The following is a 24454-nucleotide window of genomic DNA, read 5'->3' as shown; positions in this document are numbered from 1 at the left end:
GTGAGTGGGCAAATACATGGCAGATGCAGTATAATGTGGATAAATGTGAAGTTATCCACTTCGGAAGGAAAAACAGAAAGGAAGAGTATTATTTAAATGGTGATAAATTGGGAAATGTTGATGTACAAAGGGACCTGGGTGTCCTTGTACACCAGTCACTGAAAGCAAACATGCAGATGCAGCAAGTAGTTAGGAAGGCAAATGATATGTTGGCCTTCATTGCAAGAGGATTTGAGTATAGGAGAAAGGATGTCTTACTGCAGTTATACAGGGCCTTGGTGAGACCACACCTGGAGTAGTGTGTGTAGTTTTGGTCTCCTTACCCAAGAAAGGATATACTTGCCATAGAGGGAGTGCAGCGAAGGTTCATCAGACAGATTCCTCAGATGGCAGGACTGTCGTATGAGGAGAGATTGGGTCGACTCGGCCTGTATTCACTCGAGTTTAGAAGAATGAGAAGGGATCTCATTGAAACATATAAAATTCTGACAGTGCTAGACAGACTGGATGCAGGATGTTTCCCCTGGCTGGGGGGTCCAGAACGAGGGGTCACACTCTCAGGATATGGGGTAGGACATTTAGGACTGAGATGAGGAGAAATTTCTTCACTCAGAGGGTGGTGAACCTGTGGAATTCTCTACCACAGAAGGCTGCAGAGGCCAAGTCACTGAATATATTTAAGATGGAGCTAGATAGATTTCTAGACACAAAAGGCATCAAGGGGTATGGGGAGAGAGCAGGAATAAGGTATTGAGGTAGAGGATCAGCCACGATCATATTGAATGGTGGAGCAGGCTCAAAGGGCCGAATGCCCTACTCCTACATTTTCTATGTCACCTTCCAAATGTATGCTGATGACACCCAAGTCCATCTCTCCGCCACCTCTCATGAGCCCTCCACTGCATGTGCTGTCAGACTGCTTATCTGACATTCAATCTAGGGTAAGCCACAATTTCCTCCAGCTAAAGACTGGGAAAACTGAAGCCATAAACTCCAGCCCCACCACAAACTCTGTAGCCTCGCCACCAACACCATCTCCCTCCCTGGCCACTGTCTCAGGCTGAACTGGACGGTTTGCAACCTCAGAGTCCCATTTGACCGAGCTGAACTTCCAACCCCATATCCTCTCCATCATAAAGAACGCTTACTTCCACTTTCCTGGTGTTGCTTTAAATGCTAAATAGCAGATGCCATAGGGTTGAAAATCAGTAATAAATACTCTTACACATTTCTCCTTACATACACTAATTTTAAGCTCTAGCCCCAATGATGCACGTAAACTTTAGGCATAGTGTGGTGCATAACCATTGAAATTTTATTGCAATAGACCAAGGCACAGCACATGAATGAAATGCAAGTACTTAGAAAAACTTTCCTATAATTAAAAGTATGCAAGAAATAGTGCAACAGAAAATGAACAGTAGTATAACTGTGGATAATTGATTAAATGTTAATTGAATGACTGGTTTTCCACAATTGTCAATATTGGACAAACGGATATCACTTTGTTACGATTATGCCAGGTATCAGTCGCGCTACAGAAAGCACTACATCCGGCAAGAATATGGGTTGTTTTTGCTGATGAATTAGCACTACAGTACTGCAGCTGGACTCCAGGTGTTCTACTACTGTTGCTCACGGTCAGTCACCATACTGTACAGCATAAGTGAAGCTGGACAGATAACTCATGATTGAAATAAAAAAGACAGAAAATGCTGGAAGAGAGACAAGGCGGCTTCTGACATTTCGGGTATGTATTCTTCATCAGAGCTGTTTCCGATGAAGGCTACAAACCCAGAATGCCATAACCAGATGTTCTCTTTACAGACGCTGACTGATGATCTGTGTATTTCCAGCATTTGCAGATTTTCCCTTTTTAATTAACTCATAGTTGAGATATGGTCAGTCTTGGGAATGAAGAAACTCAAAATTAATTAACAGATGATTTTCAACAGTATTTTTACAAATTTTATAAACTAAAGAGAAATCAAAGAGTTATCACAATCAATGGTGATGTAATTTTACCTCAACTGGTATTCCGATGAATCGTTTATCAAACCAATTACTCAAAAATGATCATGTGTTGGAAAGATTCAATTCCCCAAGTATCGTGACATGGCAATCGTGAGAGAGACAGATTTACTGCTGGATGACTGTACAGCAATGTACAATTCATCCAAGCAATCCAATCTACAGCTATCACAAACTGAGCCAGGTTTTTTTTGGAAGTTATTTTGTTCTCTTCCTTGCAAGTGTGACGCCATCTCCAGCTTCGAAGTGTGGGAAGGAGGCGGGTCTCTGATGCTAACGTGCTCCAAGGCCTCTGCCAATGCAACTGATGAATGAACATGACCCAAAGTGAATGCTTTTCTTTCTTGCTCCCCATCAATCAGAAGCATTTAGCTTCTACTTGGCCGCTCAATAATGCAGAGATTGGACAGTCTATGTTATTAGGGGGAAAGCAGAGACAAATAGATGGCCTATCACTCCATGGTGCAGCACTTTAGAGCTCCAACATCCCACACCCATCCCATCCATATTCCATTTTACTCCATGATTTGTAGGGGGATAAGCATCTACAAAAGTGGTAGCACTCTCACCTCTGAGGCAGAAGGTTCAAGTCCCACTTGAGACTTGAGCACATAATCCAGACTGACACTCCCAGTGCAGTATTGAGGGAGTGCTGAACTGTCTTCTGGATGAGACGTTAAACTGAGACCCTGTCTGCCCTCTCAGGTGGATGAAAAAGATCCCGTGGCCCTATTTGAAGAAGAGCAGAGGAGTTCTCTTGGTGTCTTGGTCAACGTTTATCCCTCAACCAACACCACTAAAACAAATTATCTGGTTATCTATCTCATTTGCTGTTTGTAGGACTTTGCTGTGCGCAAATTGGCTGCCGTGTTTCCCTATATTACAACAATGACTACCCTTCAAAAGTACTTAATTGGCTGTAAAGCACTTTGGGATATCCTGAGGTCCTGAAAGGCACTATATAAATGCAAGTTCTTTCTTTTATGGTGCTCAGTGGGTCGGATATTGCACAACTAGCAATGCCTTTAAAAAAATGTAAAAGATCCACAATTCACAAGCACTGTGGACAAATACAGATGGGACATCTTTGCCTTAAGCAAAATGAAATCAGTAATGCGCCAAAACTGGTTCAATATTTTGTGGAATTTATTTACAAAAAACACTTACAAAAAATGACACTTAGATTTTGGCCGATTTCAGCAATGTGTAAGGAGCTGCACTTCCACCAGTTGCCAACTATAGTCACGCAGTCACGTGAGAGGTGATAGCAGATTTATCCTTCAGGTGAAATTTTTATTTTCACTGAGGCGAAAAAGCAGTGCAGTAAACAGCAAAAATAGCATCTATGTCCATTTAGTAAACACTAGTCTTTTTTTTGGTAAGACACCTTTATCGGCTATGGTTTTCAGCTGTCTTCCATTTTTTTGAAATCATATGCATTTTTCTCCTCATACTGACTAGTTCTAGTTTCTAGCTGTCCTAATGAAAGGAAGTAATCATTTGTACTGGTCCCCTACTATACTTGATAACCTGCAAGTCACTAGGTGTATGCTTTCTACTAAGGCAGTCCAATCAGTCTTCACCATCCTGTCGGTGGCCTCATTTATTGCAAGGATGCATGGCTTTAAAAATAATCCCCCATGTCTAGACTGCCTCTCAGTGATCAACATCTAAAATTGCAGATTATTGAAGGAATGCTTCCTTCCTTTAACAGCTTAGTGGGGCTCTTTCTTTTTACAGTGTCCTGAAACATATTCTCAGTTGGTCCACCATTCTCACTTGCACTGTAATTGTGTTTGTGATTACTAATCATACTTATGCAGGATTTTAGACTCTTCTGAACATTTTTTTTCAGCTGATGAGTTCTTGGCAAGCTCGCTTTTGCTAAAAGTTTTCTGGTTTTCTTCAGCACCTCCCTTTTCCCCACACTCTGTTCCATTCCTGAAAGGTATTGATGCACCTCATTTATGGAACACTCTCTTCCTGAGGATAAAGTCAAAACAAGTCACGTGTTAGCAAGCAATTTGTGCAAATTCCAGCAATCGTTTTTTGAAGGAGTTAAGAACAAAAGAAGCGATTCCTCAATTTTGTGCTCCAGTTGGACAGCTGGCCTGAATGGAGAGACGGGATGGGCCCCCAATAATGGGAGACGGGATGGGCCCCCAATAATGGGAGACGGGATGGGCCCCCAATAATGGGAGACGGGATGGGCCCCCAATAATGGGAGACGGGATGGGTGCCAATAATCAGAGATAGGATGTCAAAGCCGTATCCCCAATTTTCTGACTAACGTGACCACTGTACCCTGCTGGAACTGTGGAATCGAGGAATCACCTTAACATTGCTTTGTTATTACATTTCCCAAACATATCTTACTAGAAGTACATTAGGGAGTATCACATAGAGTGAGTGTCTGTATATTTTATATGTACGTACACACATATATATACACATATATAAAAATATAAAATTTAAAGAATTCACTCAAATGAATTAGCACATTGGGAATAGTATTATTCCCAATTTGCTAATTCATTCGAGTAAATTATTTACTTTGCAATTCTATTTTTTCTTTAAATAAAACATTCACAAGGTGATAACCAGTAGATGATACTAGTGGCAGTGCATCACTGCTTTCAGTTCACTTGTGAGAATGGGCTTCCAGTGTGATAAGGAAAGCAGTCAGAATCAGTCAATGATACTAAATCCTATGTTTCCCTCATGACCTTCACTGCATTCAAAATGTTATGTTTTAAAATATTTATTACGACATTTGACGGATGAGGAGATGGGTTGGAAAAAAGTTCAGTCAACTATATCTTACTGTTCGAGTGAGGGTGAATCAGTCCAGGACAAGTGAAGTATCCTCGGGCAGCTTGCTTTTCTTGTTGCTAGTGACTTTGTCTGCAATGGAAGTCTGTTTACGTTTACTCCCAGACTCCTTCGGCTGAGTACTTTTGACTTTTTCTGGTACTTTCTCAGTAGCAGAATTCACCTACAGATTGAACATAAATCTAGGACAGTCAGACTTCCTCTTAGAAACAAATATTAAACAAACTAGTGCTTTTTTTTTTTTACTTGCTTACATTGATATAAACCCAATTTTCACCCCCAAATAAGGTACAAAAAGGCAACAATGCCTCATCAATCAATCAATTAAATAGCAATACTAACTGATATTTGGACAATTGATCTATCTATGGGGAAATCTCTAAAATTCTCAACGTACAGTGGGTATTAGTTCTTGCACACCAGCCTTTCACCCAAGATAAAAGATGGCTTATACATATGCATTTTGAGCGTCAGGTGTGCAATGGAATATTCACCACTTGCCTGGATGGGGGCAGCTGCAACAACACTTGAGAAGCTCAACACCATCTAGGACAAAGTAGTCCATTTGATTACTGCCCCTGTCACTGAACTCAACATCCACATATCCGCACTGGCATCATGTGGCTGCAGTATGTATGATCTACAGGATGCATTGTAGCAAGCCATCAAGGTTACTTCCAGAGCACTTCCCTCTCCTGCGACCTCTACCACGGAGAAGGACAAGAGGAGAATTATCGCGGGAATAGCATCACCTCCAAGTCACACACAAACCCTTTGTTACTGACTTAGGCATATATTGCCATTCCTCCATTGTTAAAATCCTGCAATACCCTATCTAATGCTATTTTGGGCGCACCATCACCAGAGATACAGCAGCAATTCAAGGAAAAGGCCCACCACCAACTTCTCAGGGTAACTAGGGATGGGCATTAAATGCAGCCTTGCCAGAACAAAGTTAAAAAATTGAATATTGAGCAAGAGACTTCCCTTTCTCCTTCTTTGTGATTACTCTTTCCACTTCTTCCATACTTCAGGCTATACAGTTTTACACAATTCTTACAGTTACCTTTTTACTTCTCAACCTCATATGCACGGAAATGACATGTTTCCCATCACTCAGCAGATTAGCCTTGGCCGCCTGCTTCAGGTACGAAATTGTGGCGAATGCAGTAAAGCTGAACTCTTCTCTGTAAACCAAACAGTAACTCAATTATACTAAACAAAAGCACTGAATTGTAAATTAATTTCAGTTAATCTTAATACTGCATTGAAAAATACTCCCAACAAAGACTCATAGAATCAAAGAAATTGCAGCACAGGAGGAGGCCATTTGGCCCATTGTGCCTGTGCCGGTACTAGCTCTTCAACTGGAGCTCTCTACTCTAATCCCATTTCCCAGCCCTTTCCGTGTATCCTTCTTTACTCTTTATTTTCAAATACTTATCTGATTCCCTTTTAAATGATGTCACAGCTTCTGCCTCAATAGCCACTAGGGGTAAAGCATTCTACATTCTAATAACCCACTGAGAATAAAAGTATCCTAAATTCCCCCTTTGTTTTTCTAGTAATAATCCCAAACCCTTTGTTACTGATTTGCCATCTAGTCAAAACAATCTTTCACTATTTGTCTAATCAAAACTGTATATAAGTTTGAAGACCTTGTTTAGATTCCTCCCTTAATCTTCTCTGTTCCATTGAAAAAGCCTTAATTTCCAAGCCTTTCTTCACAATTCTAACCTCTTATTCCTGCTATCATTCTAGTGAATCTTCAATGTACCTGTTCCATGCTCCAATTATCCTTTTTAAAAAAAAAACTCACTGAAGGATCATCATACTTACTTCAAGTATTGTTCTAGAAGAAGATGGACAATCACTTCTTCCATTTCACTTCTGGAGAGATTTGGAGGGTTTACAGAGGCCACCCTCAGTTTCGAGGGACCTTTCCCATTCCAGGATTCAATTAACTTCAGTGGAGTGAGCTTCTCATTGAGCTGCTCAGCTTGTTTTAGTATTTTGATTAGATCAGTACAGTAACCAGTTACATCGACCTTTTCATATGCTACAAGATTAAAAAAAAATTAGGCATTGTGGCATCACAAAGGATCATTTTTCATTTTTAATTAGACTGCTGCTACACTGTCATTTATTTATCTGAAGATTTGTAAATATTAAATTATGGTACTGGTCTTCATGAATACATTCCACGCAGTTCTGTTCCAAGTGGAAACAATACTTTCCATTCAATAGCAGCTCCTATATAGATCATTCTCCCACCCTCTCCCATTCATTAGCAGCTCCTATACAGAAAATCATTCTCCCACCCCTCCCATTGCTGTACAAGTTCCCAATTGGTAGTTTGAATCCTAGTTGTCAATTGACATCCGAACTCCATTTCAACAGTTCTCCTCCAGGCTGCTGGGGGGAGAGGGGGGACAGGGGTGGGAACACAATCCAGTTGTAATTTAAAATCCACCCAACAGTGGGAATTAAAATTGCAACATTAGCTTTACAAACTCAACTCTACCCTGACTGGCTACAAGCAGCTGTTTGAATTCTGCTAAGAGCTGCTTGTTTCATTAATATAAACATATGCATAGCTGAACTTGCCTTTCGACAGTCTGACCCCACTGCAGAGTGTTTTCACTATTAACATGTACATTTTTAAATAAAATCTTTTCTTGCTGTTACTCAGTCTCAATTATAGTCTAGTGTGAAACACCCGCCTCTCTGTCTGGTGATCTGAAATAAAACTCGGTAACATCAATGGAAAATACAAACTCAGGTGCTGAGTCCAAAACAGAATAATTCTAAAAACATAAATAGTGCTAAAATGAAGTGTCGATGGGTATAACACACTCTTCAGGTGTGATGAGTGCCTGAACTGCTCACGCTTCAGTTTTGCTTTTAATGAAGTGATTTTGAATGCCTTGTGATGTTGTCTCAGTTTATATCGTCTACATTACAGGGACTGCTCAGAATTATTTTCTAATCTCCCTGTTTATCCCATTGTTATTTTTTCCTGACCAGGTATCGTGATCTAGTCATGCTATGGAATCCACAGAATGATGTACAATTATTTCTACATCTCTGTTTTAGAAAATAAATGACACAAATGAGTATGTGTTGCTTTTGGAACTCACTGAAGAAGTTTTAGACTATTCCTATCCAATAAATAAGAAATGAGCACCGTGCCTCCACAGTATTCACGTACAGACTGCACATAATGAAAGATGGGCTCCTCACAAGAAGTTCCTGGAGTACTTCATTGTTTCTATGGGGAAAAGATCTTGAATGTGGGAAGAAAATATCAATTAGAATCTCTATCAACAGAACAAATCAGGACCTGAAAACTCAGAAATGTACTTACATGCTTCATTGTTGCAGTTGTCACACATCTTGCTGCACTTTGTTGAATCCCAGACTTCATCAAAATGTTGAGCTATCTGCACACGTCTGCATCTGGAAATATAGTACAATGACACACTATGATAAACATATTGGGCCCGATTTTACCAGGGGTGCGGGTTGGCAGCGGGTGGTCGGGCGGGCTCGAGGAAAACGCGCCGGCCAAATTGAGTGCGTTGCGCACGCGATCGCGGGATGATTGATGTGATTAGCCGGCAGTTACGGGTTCCGCGCTTCTCAGCTGCGTGCCGGCGGCCTGCGCATGCGCATTGACGTCTGAGCGATGGTTGCGCTCTATTTAAAGGGGCAGTCCACCAAAGCCCCTCCAGCCACAAACTACACTCCATCAAGGATGGAGGAGCACAGGGGTAAGGCTGCTCCCCGTTTCACGGACCACGCCCTCCAGGTGCTGCTGGACGGGGTCCGCATGAGGAGGGAGACGCTGTTCCCCACGGATGGAAGGAGGTGCCCTGCCAGCGCCACCAAGAGGGCATGGGAGGAGGTGGCCGCGGAGGTCACAAGCAGGGGAAACACCACCCGCACTTGGATTCAGTGCCGCAAGAGATTCAATGACCTCACCAGGTCCGGAAAAGTGAGTACACTAACGCATTCTGCATCACTCCGTCTTCCACATCACCTCAAACACCTCACAACCCCATCTCCACTGACAGTACTGCGCTCCCGCACCAATCCTCACAGCCACCCAACTATCATCCTCACAGTGCCTGCACGTACCCACCGTCCCTGTCCCCACTCGACCACTACCACACACCCCAATGCCCATACAATGGGATGGCCATGTGGCACACGCATCCTCCCATCCATCTGGCACACGTTCAACCCAATCACACCAATGCTTGAAGCGTCTCACATTGTAATCATCACTCAATAACGTTTTTGTGTTTTGCCCTCACAGGAGAAGAGGGCCAGGAACGCACGCGATAGGGCATGCACCGGAGGGGGCCCGCCACACGAGATGGCCCTGACAGACGCCGAGGTCGAGGCACTGGAGATCAGCCGCACGCTGCATTGCCTGTCGATGGCGGATGGCGAGTCTGGTTCTGGCGAAACGGCCGGTAAGGGAAAGCTGGCACTCATCACTCATGATCGTGAATGATCGTAGCATCACATGGCATATGCCGCACCGCCACATTTGGTCACATGCCTGATATTTCCCTCTGTTCTCTTCCAGGACCGTCTGCGATCGACGTCTCGGTTGAGGGCGATTCCTCAGAGGACATGCCCGTCTCTGAGGGTGCATCGTCACACATGAGCCTTGCATCCACCAGCGCAGATACACACACCTCGGTGGGTCCCCCCCCTCAGCTAGTTGGGATTGCACATGGTGAGTCACCGCGCACACATGAGCATGAGCAGACCCTGGTGGCAGGGTCAGCCGCGGAGGGTCCGCGTCGGTGGGAGCACTCTTCTCCAGGCTTTGCTCAGCCGGACCCAGATGCTGAACCCAGGGGGCCACCTGTCAAAAGGAGAGTCGTCGAGGGGCACCAGAACATTGCTGAGGTACTGGGAGAGGTGCCACGCGCACTCTCCACAATCGCACGGAGGATGGAGGAGTCCAACTCCTGCATGAGGGGAATGGTGGCACAGGTGCAGGAGGGTATCGCCGAGATAGTGTCGCAGGGACGTGAAGGCATCTCTGAGATAGTGTCGCGGGTAGGTGTGGGAACGTCTGCGGTGGAGGACAGGCTAGCCTCCCTCGAGCGTCACGCACAGCTCACCAATGAGTCCATCCAGGCCCTCACAACGGCTGTTCGGATTCAGGGTGAACAACATTCTGCCGCCATCAACAGGTTGACAGATACATTGGAGGTGGCCTTGCAAGGTCTCACCCACGTCATCCAAACTGCCGTCCAGCAGGGTGGAAGGGGTGATGTGGGCCTTGGCCATGAGAGGGAAGATGGTGAACGGGGAAATGGAAGTGTGGACGCTACTCAAGGCGCCCCCAAGTCTCACCCGTTGCCCCCCTCTCAACCAGTGCCCGCAATAGTCCATCCTCTCCAGGTGGCCGAGTCTGCCCCTGCACAGGTGCAGGAGGAGCAGTCTGTGGAGGTGCCCTCACGGGCACCGAAACCCAGGGGGCGTCGGCCCAAAGCATCTACCCGGTCAGGGCACGAACAGGAGCAACCTGCCACCACCTCTGCTGGAGCCACAGGGGTAGCACCACGTAGGGGGTCCCGAAAACGAACGCCTAAAGTTCCGTGAGCACACAGGGATTGCAACAGGGTGTTTGTCGTTTTTTTTTAATTTTCTACTCTTTGAATGTCACCACAAAATAAACTCACTTTTTCTCACCAATGCTGCCACCTCTTGTCCATAATTCTGCGGCTTGTGCAATATGTCCCTTCCCTGCGCCTCATCATGACGACGACCACCCCGTCCCACCCATTGAGCATAATCCAGTGGGTGCAGGTGTACAGGCACCACTCTTCTGTGGAGGGAGCCTGTATGGACCCTCGTCTGTGCACGTTATGACATGTGAACGCCTCACACAGTGTGATGTTAGGAGAACCGTTGGCATATGAGTGCCTCCCTGGCCTGACGAGCACGCAGGTGAGCCGGTGTTCGGCGCATGGGTCGTTCCTCCTCCTCTCCCTCTTCCTCCTCCTCCTCTTCCTCCTCCACCTCCTCCTCATTGTCGTCCTCAATGTGGGTGGCGGGTGTGCATGGGGCCTCCTCCAGCGGCACCCCTCTCTGTAGTGCCATGTTATGCAGGGCACAGCAGACAACTATAATTCGTCCCACTCGGAGTGGCGTGTATTGGAGCGCTCCCCCGGAACGATCAAGGCACCTGAAGCGCATCTTGAGCAGCCCTATAGCCTGCTCAATTGTAGACCTGGTAGCAATGTGGCTGTCATTATACCGACGCTGTGGCTCGGTAATGGGGTTCCTCAGAGGTGTCATAAGCCACGTGTGCAGGGGATATCCCTTGTCGCCGAGGAGCCAGCCGTTGCCGGCGTTGGGTGCGTGGAAGAGGGGCGGGACGGTGGACTCCCTGAGGACGAAGGCATCGTGGCAGCTGCCAGGGTATCTGGCGCACACGTGTAGGAATCTCTGGCGGTGGTCACAAATGAGCTGGGCGTTCATGGAGTGATACCCTTTCCTGTTGATAAACAGCCCTGGCTCATGTGGAGGTGCCCGTATTGCTATGTGGGTGCAATCGATTACACCCTGCACCCGTGGGAAGCCAGCCACAGCATGGAATCCAACCGCCCTCTCCGTCTGGCTGCGCTCATCCATGGCGAAGTTGATGTAGGTCGAGGCCCTGCGGAACAACCCATCGGTGACCTGCCTTATGCACTTGTGTGCAGACGACTGACAGACCCCGGTGATGTCCCCCGTGGCACCCTGGAAGGATCCGGAGGCGAAGAAGTTGAGGGCAGTGGTGACTTTGACGGCGACGGGTAAGAAGATGCTGCTTGGTCCATCCGGGAGCAGCTCGTCATTGAGGAGGCTGCAGATGTCGGCGACTACCTGGCGAGTGACTCTGAGCCTCCGTATGCACTGCTGCTCAGAGAGGTCCATGAAGCTGAGCCTCGGTCTGTAGACCCTGTGCGGAGGGTAGTGCCTCCTGCGACGCATCTCTCTCTGCGGATGCCCTCCATCCTGCTGTGCAGGTGGATGTGCCGCAGCACCGTGTTGTGGGGATGCATGTCTCTGAGGCGGACGGCGTGGACTGCGAGGCTGCTGAGGCTGGTCATCCTGTTCGTCCTCCGAGGATGTCAACGCAGCACCCATCTGGCAGGTTTAGGTTTGCGGGGTTGTGCACGCTAGAAAAGTGTGTCCTCGCACAGGGGTTGGACTTCCACGCCGGTGAATCTTCTTGCTTGGAGGAGGGTGGTGGAGGGCAGGCGTTGCCCAATGTTACGGAGTGTCCTCCTGCGTTGGTGAAGGCTCTCCCCCCCCCCACCTGTGGAATGCACCTTGGCAGCTGCCACAGGCTGCTGGCTGCAACACGTCCGTTGAGAGTGTGAGTGTTTCCCCCAGTATGGGAAACAGTCTCATTTCACTGTAAAATCCGACACCTGTTAAATAAACAGCTCAATCAGGTCATTTAATGACCTGAAATACCAAGATAAATACACTCAAGTGGAACCCCGCTGGCTTTAATTGCCTGCGGGATTCCCACCAGCGGGGCCAACGCACGCACCCCCGCACGTCAGCGCGCAACCCGGAAGTGGGCGGGATCGAGGCGCGATCCGGTCCCGCTCCTCGAAACCGGGATTTTAGAGGCCCCCCCGCCGAGAACGCACCCGGAACCGGGTGCTAAAATCGGGCCCATTGTTTCAGCATTGTCAGTGTGAATGTACTGCATTGCTATATACATTGGGTTAAGGCAGTATCGCAGTGTGAATGTACTGCATTGCTATATACATTGGGTTAAGGCAGTATCGCAGTGTGAATGTACTGCATGACTATATACATTGGGTTAAGGCAGCATCGCAGTGTGAATGTACTGCATGACTATATACATTGGGTTAAGGCAGCATCGCAGTGTGAAGGTACTGCATTACTATATACATTGGGTTAAGGCCGTATCGCAGTGTGAATGTACATTGGGTTACAGCAGCATCAGTGTGAATGTGTTGGGTTACTATATACAGCAAAATATCTTTTTGAGGCAGTCTCTCTAACCTATATTCCCTCTGTTTCCCAGATCACCTAGCTGTGACTGGAACAATTTTTCACCAGGTGAAGCCTTAGTGCAAAGGTCGTTAGAGACTGGGATTCCAACTGGAACCTCCCAGGTGAGGGTCCAATGCGCGAGCATGGAGCCAGCTGGGCCATCCCAAAAGCTTTCCTAAAAAAAAAATTAGGATGAACATAGCAATCTATTGACAGTAGTTTAAAATGTACCTTCTTGAATCCTGACAGTATGCCACCATCTCATAAAGTTTCTGTTGTCCTACATTCTCCATTACCACCATTGTGCTCTGCCTGAAGATATCCATAAACCCATAGTACAGAATGCAATCGGCTTTAAGGTCATCTCGACCTACAAAACATAATACAAAGCAGTAGGTTTATATTGCTTGAAAGATGCCTCCATCTCATTAGGTTCAGTCACTGCATGATGTGGCGCCTGATTTGATCTTTGAGTTAGCTAATCTCAGTCAGGGAACAGTAAGGTCATTGTGACCTACTTTACTAACCATGGCCAGGAGGGGGAAAGAAAACAACAGCATACAGTTGAGGAGCTTGCCAACATTCAATGTTGATATCAACATTCATTATCTAGGATCTTACTCAAAAAAGCCTACCAGTAGCGGAGGGATTATACCACAGCACTGTCATTGATTGCATGAGAAGAAGCAAAAAAACTGGGCTGGGGGCAGGGGGAATACTTCCACCGATACAGTCCCCACTGCTTATAGCAGGCGTGTTGGTAATAAGGCGATTCGCCTGCTATATGCAGTGGATAGTAAAACCAAAAAGGTAAGTTAACCAACATATTTTTAATAAACAGGAAATCTCACTTCGCTACTGCTTCTCCTACTTGTTAGCAGTTGCAACCAGAATCTCATCACTAAAGTAATTAACAACAATGTCCCAAGGCGCTTCACAGGAGCAATTATCAGTCAAGATTTGACACCAAGCCATATAAGGAGATATCAGGACAGGTAACCCAAAAGCTTGGTCAAAGAGGTAGGTTTTAAGGAGCGTCTTAAAGGAGAAGAGAGTTAGAGAGGTGGAGAGGTTTAGGGAGGGAACTCCAGAGCTTGGGACCTAGGCAGCTGAAGGCATGGCCGCTAATGGTGGAGTGATGAAAAATAGAGTAATTAATTCTTGTGGAGCACTTTGGGATGTCCTGAGAATGTTAAAGGTGCTATATAAATACAAATTCTTTATTTCTTTCTTTCTCTGACCTCGCTTTCATCAACCACCTCAACAGCCATCTCAAACTGAGTCAGGTGTTCAACCTCGGCATCCTGCTCCAAACTAAGCACAGATTCCTCCCTCGTGTCCTCCCTGTTCCCCAAACCGCTTTATTCCACCTCTGTAACATCGCCCATCTAAGCCCCATCACTCCCTTTCTCTGCCAAAATCCTAGTCTCTGCCTTCACCACCTCAAAGCTTAACTTCTCTAATGTCCTTCTAGCTGGCCTCTCCAGCTCAACCCTGCGCAAGCTTCAGCTCATGCCCACACCCAAAACAACACCCCCCCCCCCATATACTTCCATCACCCCAACCCTCTACCATTCCCTCATCCCTCTCTTGAGTTCCACTGGCTTCCTGTGCCCCATCATGTCAATTTCAAAATTCTCATCCTTGTTTTCAAATCACTCTATGGCCTTACCCGCCCTACCTTAGTGTTTTCCACCTGCTCCTCTAACACAAGACTTCTCCTAATCTCTTGATTCCTCAGCTCCATCATTGGTAGCTGCTCATTCAGCTACCACACTCCTGCCCTCTGCCTGCTCATCTTCCATCCCTGCTTTCAAAACCTTCCGCTTTGACTGTGCCTTCAGTTGCCCATGGTAGGCTCTTTATTCATTCCCCTTTGTCTATGCTTAGTGCCCACTGTATCCTTTTCCGCGTTACTACGAAAGGCTCTGAGGTGGGTTTCTGTCCATGGGGAGCACTCTCTCTCTCTCCTTAATCAACGACAACAACAACAACTTGCATTTATATAGCGCCTCTAACGTAGTAAAACGTCTCAAGGTACTTTAACAAAGTGCGAACAGCCGATTGAAACTGTGTGAAGACCCGACTTCGCCTGAAGTCAGCAAAACCGTTTAAATCGGTAAGTACTTATTGAACTGCCCGAAATAGTCGGCGCGCTTAATATGTTATAAGTGGCGCCTTTGTAATTGACTCCTGTGGTAATGGAAAATGGTTAGCGCCATTTGCGGCTGTCCAGGGTAAGTGTGGATGGTGTAAGTGGCGGGGACTATATTTGAGTATTATGAATTCACATTAAATTTTAGATTTAAATAATGGAAAGGTCATAATCACTTGTAAGAAAGTTTAACATTTAGCTTTAAAGGTGGCGTTCTGACCATTGGGACCAACATTTAATAATCAAACTAATAAAAACATTGGCCAAACTGAACACCCATTTGTTTTTATTTAATATTTATCATACAATGAATCCCAATGGCATCAAAGTACTTCAATTGTTTGTTAATTAAGTCCCTTTATACTACTGAGTTCATTAATTCATTATAGCCCTCCCCGATGATGCAATCAGGATGATTTAACCAAAAATATGGTAACAAGGGGGCACAGATTCAGGATTATCACCAGAAAAACGAAGAGGGAAGTTAGAAGATTTTCTTTTGCACACAACGGATTATTAGAACATGAAATGATTTACCGCAAGTAGCTACTGAGGAAGGAAGTACAACATCATTCAAAACAGAACTGGATGAATATTTGAAAAGGAAGGAAATGGTGCAAAGGCAGGGAAATAGAGCTGGAGCTTCAGAAGAGCTAGCACTGCCACAGGCCCAATGGACCAAATGGCCTCCATCTGTGCTGTAAAGTTTATGATTCTATGAAAGATATTCAAAATTGAATAAAATGGGCAATGGGATGTTAACGCTAGATTGTAATTCTTTGAAACTATTGTGATCGGCATATTCCCATATTCAGAAATCAGTTCTTTTCTCGTACTGCACCTGCCCGTCCACTCTCTTGGTAGTAATTTTCCATGGATTTGCTGAGAGACTGATGAAGCACGAATCGTACATCAGCTTTGTCAATGCCCATGCCAAATGCCACTGTTGCCACGATAACCTAAGAAAGGAAACACTTGATAATCAGAACCAGCCCATTAAAAGGTGCAATACCCTACTTTTTAAATCAAGTTTTTTTCCCCCAAGAAAATCTCTTTAAGGGGAAGCACTTGAATTAAAAACTACAAAGAATCTGTTGCTTTTTACAATGGACTTTGGGGGATATTCACTGAAAACATGGAATTTTCACCAACGTGAAAGACAGCATGAATAGCACAAACCCATCGGTCCATAGTCATCCTGTTCCCCCAAGGTCACATCATAGATAGCACATGGAACTAAACACTACTGTTGGAATATGATTATGTATATATTTAGTACAGGTTGCTGTTATAGTTATAGAGGGATTTTCTGCAGGTTAATGGCACTTGCTTTGGAATACAGCTCTGTGGATTTTTGTTGCGATTGTATTTAGTATTGCCTCCAAAAAAGGCCAAGCCATTGGGAGGAAGGAGAAGGGGAATCCTGTAACATAAATCAGGGTTTGTGGGATCTCCTAGACTAGCTTCAATTGCCTAAAGGGGTCGGAGAGGAATTTTCCAGATTTTCACCCCCTTAATTGGCCTGGGTTTTATCTGTTCTTTTGCCTCTCCCAGCAGATTGCATGGCTCCGGTTGGAGTAGGGAGTGTCTGATGTGTGATGCACAAGACATCACAACTATGTGGGACAGGTTAGATGGACCAGTGCAGGTTTGTGCATGTTAGCAGCTTTGTGCAGAGCAGCATTTGGGCTTAGCCTGCAATAGGGAGCTCCCTACTTCAATCGATGGTCAGGGGGCTGTGCTTTCCCAACAATGGAAGGAGGGCAAGTAAATCTAAACAACCAAGTCAACAGTGCTTTATAGCACAGGTGGAGCCTTGGGAAAGGTCTGCAGCACGAGGTGTAAAAAGCCAAGATCGCACACAGGCTGATTATCTTTATCAAGGAGTCATGTTAAAATAAATGACAGTGAAGAACAGGAAAAGCTATTAGCAATCATTCTCATTTTACCAGACCTTTATTTTATTGACAGTCCAGTCCTTATGAATTTTACTCTTCGCAGTAGCCTCCATATTAGCATGGTAATAACCAGCTGCGATGCCGAGATTTTGCAGGCTGATAGCGACCTGCTCAGTGTCTTTTTGGGAAAAACAATAGATGATTCCTAGAAGCAAAGTTAGTAGAATCAAAACGACAATTCAATTGCATTACATGCTAGCAGAAATGCACTTTGAGGCACAGCATTAAAAACACTAATACAAGGAACCACAGAAAACAAAAGAAATGGCTCCTCCATCAAATATAACCTGGAATATCACTCCAAAGGCAGACAGCCAGAAAATAACTAGAGTACGCTTCTGAAGAGTGTTTAATCAATATCAGTGATAGTGAGCGGATTAAAAGGAAAGAGAGGAAGGATCAGGTTAGATGAGGAAGAAAGCAGGAAACATGAAATCACCACCCTTACAGGTAGGAAGCAGGATTGTGATACAGGGAAGAGGCACACCTTTGGAATCCCTGCATCTCCCCAACCCCTTATCGTAGCTACTCCTAGATTTGCCCATGTTAGCATCGACAGATAAAGGGGGCTCATTGGTTGCAATTTGGTGTGCACCAAAAGGAAGATTATATCGGAAGAAGCTTAACCCGATTTAACTAGAAAGTGTGTCTGAATCTCTGGGCTATTTTTCCAGCGGACCTGGGTCTAAGTAGACTGTTCTGACAGCACGTGCTCAGAAGGTCATTCGGCCCATCGTGCAGGCTCTTTGAAAGAGCTATCCAATTAGTCCCACTCCCCCAATTAGTCCTGCAATTTTTTTCTTTTCAAGTATGTATCCAATTTCCTTTGGAAAGTTACTATTGAATCTGCTTGCACCACACTTTCAAGCAGTGCATTCCAGATCATACCAACTCGCGGCGTGAAAAAAAATTCTCCTCATCTCCACCCTGGTTCTTTTGCCAATTATCTTAAATCTGTGTCCTCTGGTTATCAACCCTCCCACCAGTAGAAGCAGATTCTTATTATTTACTCTATCAAAACCCCTCAGAATTCTGAACAACTCTATTAAATCTCCCCTTAACCTTCTCTGCTCTCAGCCTTTTGTTGCAACCAAATATCTTGCCACTACTCTGGATTTTGATATTTGCCTCACAAAGCTATATGGTACTCCTTAGGTCTATATAAAATGAGATGGCATGAAACGAGAGGGCATACCGAAACGAGAGGGCATGAAACAAGGTGGCACGAAAACAAGGAGACCACTTTTTTTGGGTCCCTGATGTGAATTATTATGGGTAAAAAGAGCTCGGGGGCTGTCTGTGAAGGTGACCTGTCCGTGACTCCCTGGAACAGAGTACGTGTGCCATGTCTCACAATGCTGATAGAGATTCACACCTCAAGCTGAAATTTGTGAAGCAGTGACTTAGGACTGAACAGGCGTACTCTCCCAAAAGCTGGGACATATAATAAGGAGCTCTACCCCAGTGGGTTTGCAAGCTCTACAGCTGAAATGATCAGAATTGCTACTGGGAGAGGGGATCAGGCAATGAGAGGTATAAGAAAGGAAGATGATGGGCAAGGGCCTTCAAATATGCGAGTCTTCCCAAATCAACAGGCAAATTTGCACTTATGGAGGAATTAAAAGGAAAATGAGACTGCATTTTTCAATGAGATGACAACATATCTGCTTCATTTCCTTCTATGCATGCCTGGTGGGAGTGTGAAGCTAGCAGGTTTTGATGGTTTACGTCCAATGTAAAAAACAAGGTACCCGATTTCCCTTTGTAACGTCCGTTGATGATTTTGACCATATCTTCGATGCAGCTTTCAAAACTTGCTGGTTTCTGTCGGATCTGTGAAATTTAAAGAAGTTACAATTAGTAAATGTTGCAAGGAAAATAGGTTGCCGGTCCACTCATACGCTGAGTTTCTTCACCTGACAAAAAGATTGATGGCCAAGGGCACTTTGCACATTCTGTTCAGGAAAGACTGCCTGATAACATGGTGGGTCATTGTTTTTTGGTAGCAGGTCCAAAAGCATAAGTTGTAAAAATGTATTACTTTTAATTTAACACAATTAGCCATCTATTGGCAAAACTGTGTTAATACTGACTGTATGACTAAAATGCTGGGTTCCTGACAATTGGCAGGGACTATGCTGTACTTTTAACTAGGTAGACACCATCGCCACTAAATTGTTATGGACACATTATACAGGTAGATAACACTTGTTTCTTCCTCATTTGATTGGAATTGCTGGAGAAAAAATATAAACTGGCTTTTGGAGTGAAATAGCGAAATAGCAGCCTTTCTGCCCCTTCTCTATCCATGGTTGCCTGCTATTTTCATCCATCGTTTCCTCCTTCAGGCACCTTATCTCTGTAGCTGTGGCCAGCAACCTGGGCTTCAGCTTTTATAATTCACATAGTCAATTTTTGTCACCTTATTCTTTCCACCCTTAGAAAAAGGGGGAAAAATACAAGTCTGTGGAAAATATGAGTCAGTGGACAACACTCAATTAAATGGGGTGGTCAAGAACCTACACAAATATGGCAGGCTATTTGAGTGACAGAACGCCCTGGAAACATGCAACCGTTTTGTTCGGACTCAACTGTTTCAATACTGGGTCTTATTTACCACAACATTGCTTATGTTAGGCTCCACTCAACTCAGACATTATGGCCAACCATCCAATAATAGCACATTGAGTTAGAGACATATTCACTGACATTGCCAGTGATCTCCAAGTTTTTTTTTTAAATATAAAAGAAAAGCCACATTGTCCCCCCATGCATTACTAAATTACTACCATGTACTTGTTATATTCATAACCAGAAAAAGATTTCAGTAAAGCCACAGTTATGGGAAAATAACAGCAGAGTTGTTGCCGTATTGGATTATCATGGTAGAGCGAGACCCACATTTTGCAAAGACAGAATCTGTAGGTCCTGAAATGTTTTAAATAAACCCCCTGACCGAGGTGTAACAACAGATCCTGGGATGTTAACCAAATCTCCCAACCCCAGGCATAATGATCTACACCAAGATTTGCAATGCTTAACGTACATGCGTAAGAGACAGACAGACAGATAGAGAGGAGGCAGTAAAACTGCAAGTGTTCGAGAATGTGAGAAAACATATGAGGAAAGTATTGCTAAAGTATGTGAGAGATGATCGTGAGTAGAGTGTGACAGTGTACGTCTGTGCATCATCAAGGGGAGGAGGACATGTCTTCCTGGCCTCGGAAGGAGTGCAAAGAAGGGCAACTAATCTAATAAATGGGAATGGGTACTCAATCTATAACGAAAGGCCTGCTAGGGATGTTTACACTGAAGGTGACTTATTGAGATATTTCAGATCTTGAAGGGAATCAATAAATTGGATCCAGAATGTAAGATATTAAGAGAAGCTCTAGAAATAAGGGATATGGATTCAAACTTAGACAAGAATGAGTGAACATATGGTTTAGATACAATTTCTTCACACCAAGAGTGGGTGGCAAACATATGGAATAGCCAAGTGAGGGAGGTAATGCAAGTAGGGCACATTAGAAATTTTGAGACAGGTGATGGATTAATGTTTGGCACCAGAACTATTAAAGTATATCAGAGGTAAAATGGGATAACCAGCCTATGATCATTCAGCCCGCCCTATGAATGCAGGTGTTTGTTTCCAGGCCAGTATTGCCCTACCTTCCCAAGGAAATTAGGATCTATGGGGTGGAGGGAAAGGTGGTTAGTTTAAGAACGTCTAGTGATACATCATGGGTAAACGTGGTCTCCTAGGGTTTGCTTGATTGGTTTAGGGAATCAGTGAGAAATTTTCCAGATTTTTACCTGAAATTGGCTGTTGCTTCCTCCAGGAGTTAGCATTACGAGAGATTGGGAGGGTGGCAGACAAGGCTGTGCCATCTAGTGGATAGGATGACCTTCCTGTTTGTATGTTCGTGTGTGCGTGAGACAGTACATGAGGGAAATTGAGAGAATGTACGAGATTACTGGCACTGAGATTTCGAAGAGGTGACGAGATTACTGGCACTGAGATTTCGAAGAGGTGTATACAGATATACAACACCTCAACGAACATTTGTAGGGCTCAAAATGCACCTTAGTGATGCAATTTATTGTGGTCACACTTTTCTTGACGGTTTATATGTCGCGTCTGGTGTGCTTGGAAAATACAGGACTTTTAAATCTACTTAGTTAAGTAACAGCTGTGAACCTTCATGGTTTTGTCCCCCAGCAGTTGAGGGTGGGGAATGAAGTTTGAGAACCCCTAGCAAAATCATAGCCCCCACGCCCCCTCCTTTAAACTAACTAACGCATGGACCATAAAACTGCATTCATTGCTAGTTATGATTTAGAAAACTCACCATCCTCCAATCCTAAAGTATGAAGAACATGGTTTGTGATAATGTGTATTAAATTTCAGTGCATTTGGTTTGTACTGTATAAATTCAAAGTGAAACCAACATGTACAACAAAGAATGTACAAAACAAATAACATGCAAATTGTTCAATATTAGGTACCTCATAAAACAGATTGGGTCTGTTGAAGGAAGCTGTAAACGTGAGGCATTTGGGAATGCACAGGATTTTTTTCACATCCTCCAAGACGTCGCTTGTTGCAGTTGCTGTCAATCCAATCAATGGAGTATTCGGGAACTGCCGTTTCAGGATACCGAGGCTCTTATAGTCTAGAGGAAACAAGGTTTAATGTTCATCTCTAAAAGCACTTACAGGAAAGACGTCTCCTAATCTTTTAAGCGTTTCCCTCAAAAAGTTACTTCTGAGAACTTACTCCAACAAGAATGTTTTAGTCATTTGTTTAATTGTGTTTGGATAAACAGTAAATTTTTTAAAAATCAAGTACTCACCATCAAAACAAAGCTTTTTAAACTGTAGCATTCTAAAATATTGCTTTCAAACTCAGTTGAAAGTTTAATGGAAAATGGCAACACAACAATTTGTTGCAAACAGCAGCACTTTTTGGCCCCATAATCTCTTAAAATATGCTAGTACTATACATGCATGATGTGAGCGGACACACTACCCAAAAGTTTATTAATTTAAAGCAGTATAGTTCTAACAACTAATTGGTTCCTCATTAAAATCGAGTCTTCCAGGGTTCTAAAGCCGTAAATATTACTGCTAAAAAGCAGGCTTCTGCCATCTTGTCAAACAATCCTACTGGGTGTCTGATGTCAGTTGATAATTCATCAGCAGCAACATAAATTTGACAGTACTTAAGTAAATAGTCACGATTTCAAATAATTGGGAATTTCATAGTTTGTGGAAAGGAAAACCGGGAGAGGTGTATAACGGACGGCCCCTCCGATATCATCCGTTTTACACTATCGCAAAAAGTTAAAATTACCCCCCTTAATCAAAGCAGTTTGCACTTAAAAAGTAAAGCAGTAAATAGATCAAACTACTTTAATTTTATTGTATTCAGGTTGGCTCAGTTGGTAGGAGATTAATAGGGCCACGGGTTCAAACGTCAATTTGAGGGAGTGCTGCATTGTTGGAGGTTCTGTCTTTTGGCTCAGATGTTAAAACCGTTTAGATGAGCATAAAAAAAAATCCCATCACGCTCTCCAGAAAGCAGAGTTCTCCCAGTGTCTTGGCCATTGTTCCTCCCTCAACCAAAATCGGCAAAAAAAATCAACTGGTAATTCATCTCGTTTGCTGTTTGCGGGACCTTGCTATGCTCAAATTGGCCATTGCATTTGTCTACATAACAACAGTGACTGCACTTTAAAAATAATTCATTGGAGGTGAAGTCGTTTGAGTTGTCCTGAGGACGTGATAAGATGCTATATAAATGTAAGTTCTTTCTTAATGTGGAATATTTATTAATGTACTGCCTTCTAAATTCAATGCATATTGTCTTATTTCTTAATATACAACTATCATATGAAGTGCAAAGCTGTAGGTACTTTTCCCCATTGGGACTTCTGAAGACTTTAGTACTCACCAGGCCTGAAGTCATGACCCCATTGACTGCAACAATGAACTTCATCCACAGCAATGCGGGCCAGGCATCCCGCTTGGTATGCCTTTTCCAGCTTGGACATGAAGACTTTACTTTTAGCAATCTTCTCTGGGGTCACATACAAGAGCTTCAACTTGGAGGTCTTGTTGAGCATTTCGTCATGGACCCACTTTACATGCTCCTGTCAAAGAAAGTATCACTATAAATAATTACTGTACTACGGGAACTAAATGTCCCTCAGGAGGGGTTACCAAATCTCACTATCAAAATATAGAGAATTAGTAAAACAAACATATCCTCAGCAGCGGTTAGCAAGCTCAACTTTGAGCTCAACACTCAACGTCACTTCCAGATCGCAATTGCTGCCAAGAAGCTTTTCACTTTACAGCACTCAGGTCTGTGTGGATGTTAGAACAGAAATGGAAGTTGGTAAACAATGATCCAACACACACGCTCATTATTACCAGTGAAGGTCTAATGGATCTTTCATTAGCTCAAAGTGTAACGTCACTGGGCCATTCTGAAGGATCCTCAAAAGAATGTCCTGTGAAGATGGTGCAAGGCCGGTGCAATTATACTTTGTAGTTAACTGCAGAAAAACTTTGTTCACAATTCACAGTAGACACTGGTGTAATGAACACAAGGTGATAAATGCCCATTGTCAGGCAGAACTTTGCTCTGAATCTGACACACAGTCGACTATCTCGTCAAACTTGAGGTAGTCAACTTTGCAGTTGTTGATGAGCTGGATGCACTGGCACTGACCATAATTTTCGAGGAACAGCAGTAGGCCATTCACCCCTATGAGCCTGTTCCACCATTCAATTAGATCATGGCTAATCTGTATCTTAACTCCATTTACCCAACTTGGTTCCGTAACCCTTACCTAACAAAAATCCATTGATCTCAGTTTTAAAATTTTCAATTGACCCCAGCCTCAACAGCTTTTTTGGAGAGAGTTTTCCAGTTTTCCACTCCCCTTTGTGTGAAGAATTGCTTCCTGACATCACCCCTGAACGGCCTAGCTCTAATTGTTCTGGACTCCCCCACTAGAGGAAATAGTCTCTCTATCTACCCTACGAAATCCTTCAATCATCCTAAACACCTCAATTAGGTTACCCCTTAATCTTCAAAACTTGACGGAATACAAGCCTAGTCTATGCAACCGATCATAATTTAACCCTTTTAGCGCCAGTATCATTCTGGTGAATTTGTGCTGCACCCCCTCCAAGGCCAATATATCCTTCCAAAGATGCCTTGCCCAGAACTATATATAGTACTCCAGATGTCAGGGTCTGTAGTGGTTGCTGAGTGCATAAAAGGCTCAGAGATTCTGTGTTGAATCAGAACCTTCCCGTAGCCTCACTGCAGGGTGTCCAACCTGCAGCCTCCAAGGCCTCGATATTGAAGAGTTAAATATGAGGAACATGGCCCCCAACGTGCCATGCACGCCCC

The 24454-nt window shown here is 44.1% G+C and overlaps 1 protein-coding gene across 1 annotated transcript in view; it reads right to left on the bottom strand.

Moving 5' to 3' along the window:
- Positions 1 to 3159: 3159 nt before the first annotated feature.
- The window catches only part of recql (RecQ helicase-like), a 33414-nt gene continuing 12119 nt past the window's right edge, over positions 3160 to 24454 (bottom strand). Inside the window, exons 6-16 of the mRNA XM_068004731.1 lie at positions 22982 to 23180; positions 21535 to 21701; positions 18777 to 18858; positions 17022 to 17170; positions 15909 to 16026; positions 13144 to 13282; positions 8231 to 8322; positions 6703 to 6922; positions 5930 to 6050; positions 4856 to 5026; positions 3160 to 4014 (exon numbers count right to left, since the gene is read on the bottom strand). Of these exons, the coding sequence (XP_067860832.1) occupies positions 4874 to 5026; positions 5930 to 6050; positions 6703 to 6922; positions 8231 to 8322; positions 13144 to 13282; positions 15909 to 16026; positions 17022 to 17170; positions 18777 to 18858; positions 21535 to 21701; positions 22982 to 23180 (1440 nt within the window). The 3' untranslated portion in view covers positions 3160 to 4014; positions 4856 to 4873. The remainder of the gene's footprint in view (positions 4015 to 4855; positions 5027 to 5929; positions 6051 to 6702; positions 6923 to 8230; positions 8323 to 13143; positions 13283 to 15908; positions 16027 to 17021; positions 17171 to 18776; positions 18859 to 21534; positions 21702 to 22981; positions 23181 to 24454) is intronic.

The sequence above is a fragment of the Heptranchias perlo genome, chromosome 24 (genome assembly GCF_035084215.1).
Source record: "Heptranchias perlo isolate sHepPer1 chromosome 24, sHepPer1.hap1, whole genome shotgun sequence".
Taxonomy (NCBI): domain Eukaryota; kingdom Metazoa; phylum Chordata; class Chondrichthyes; order Hexanchiformes; family Hexanchidae; genus Heptranchias; species Heptranchias perlo.
The sequence above is the reverse complement of the archived record's forward strand: the minus strand, read 5'-3'. Positions and strand labels throughout refer to the sequence as shown.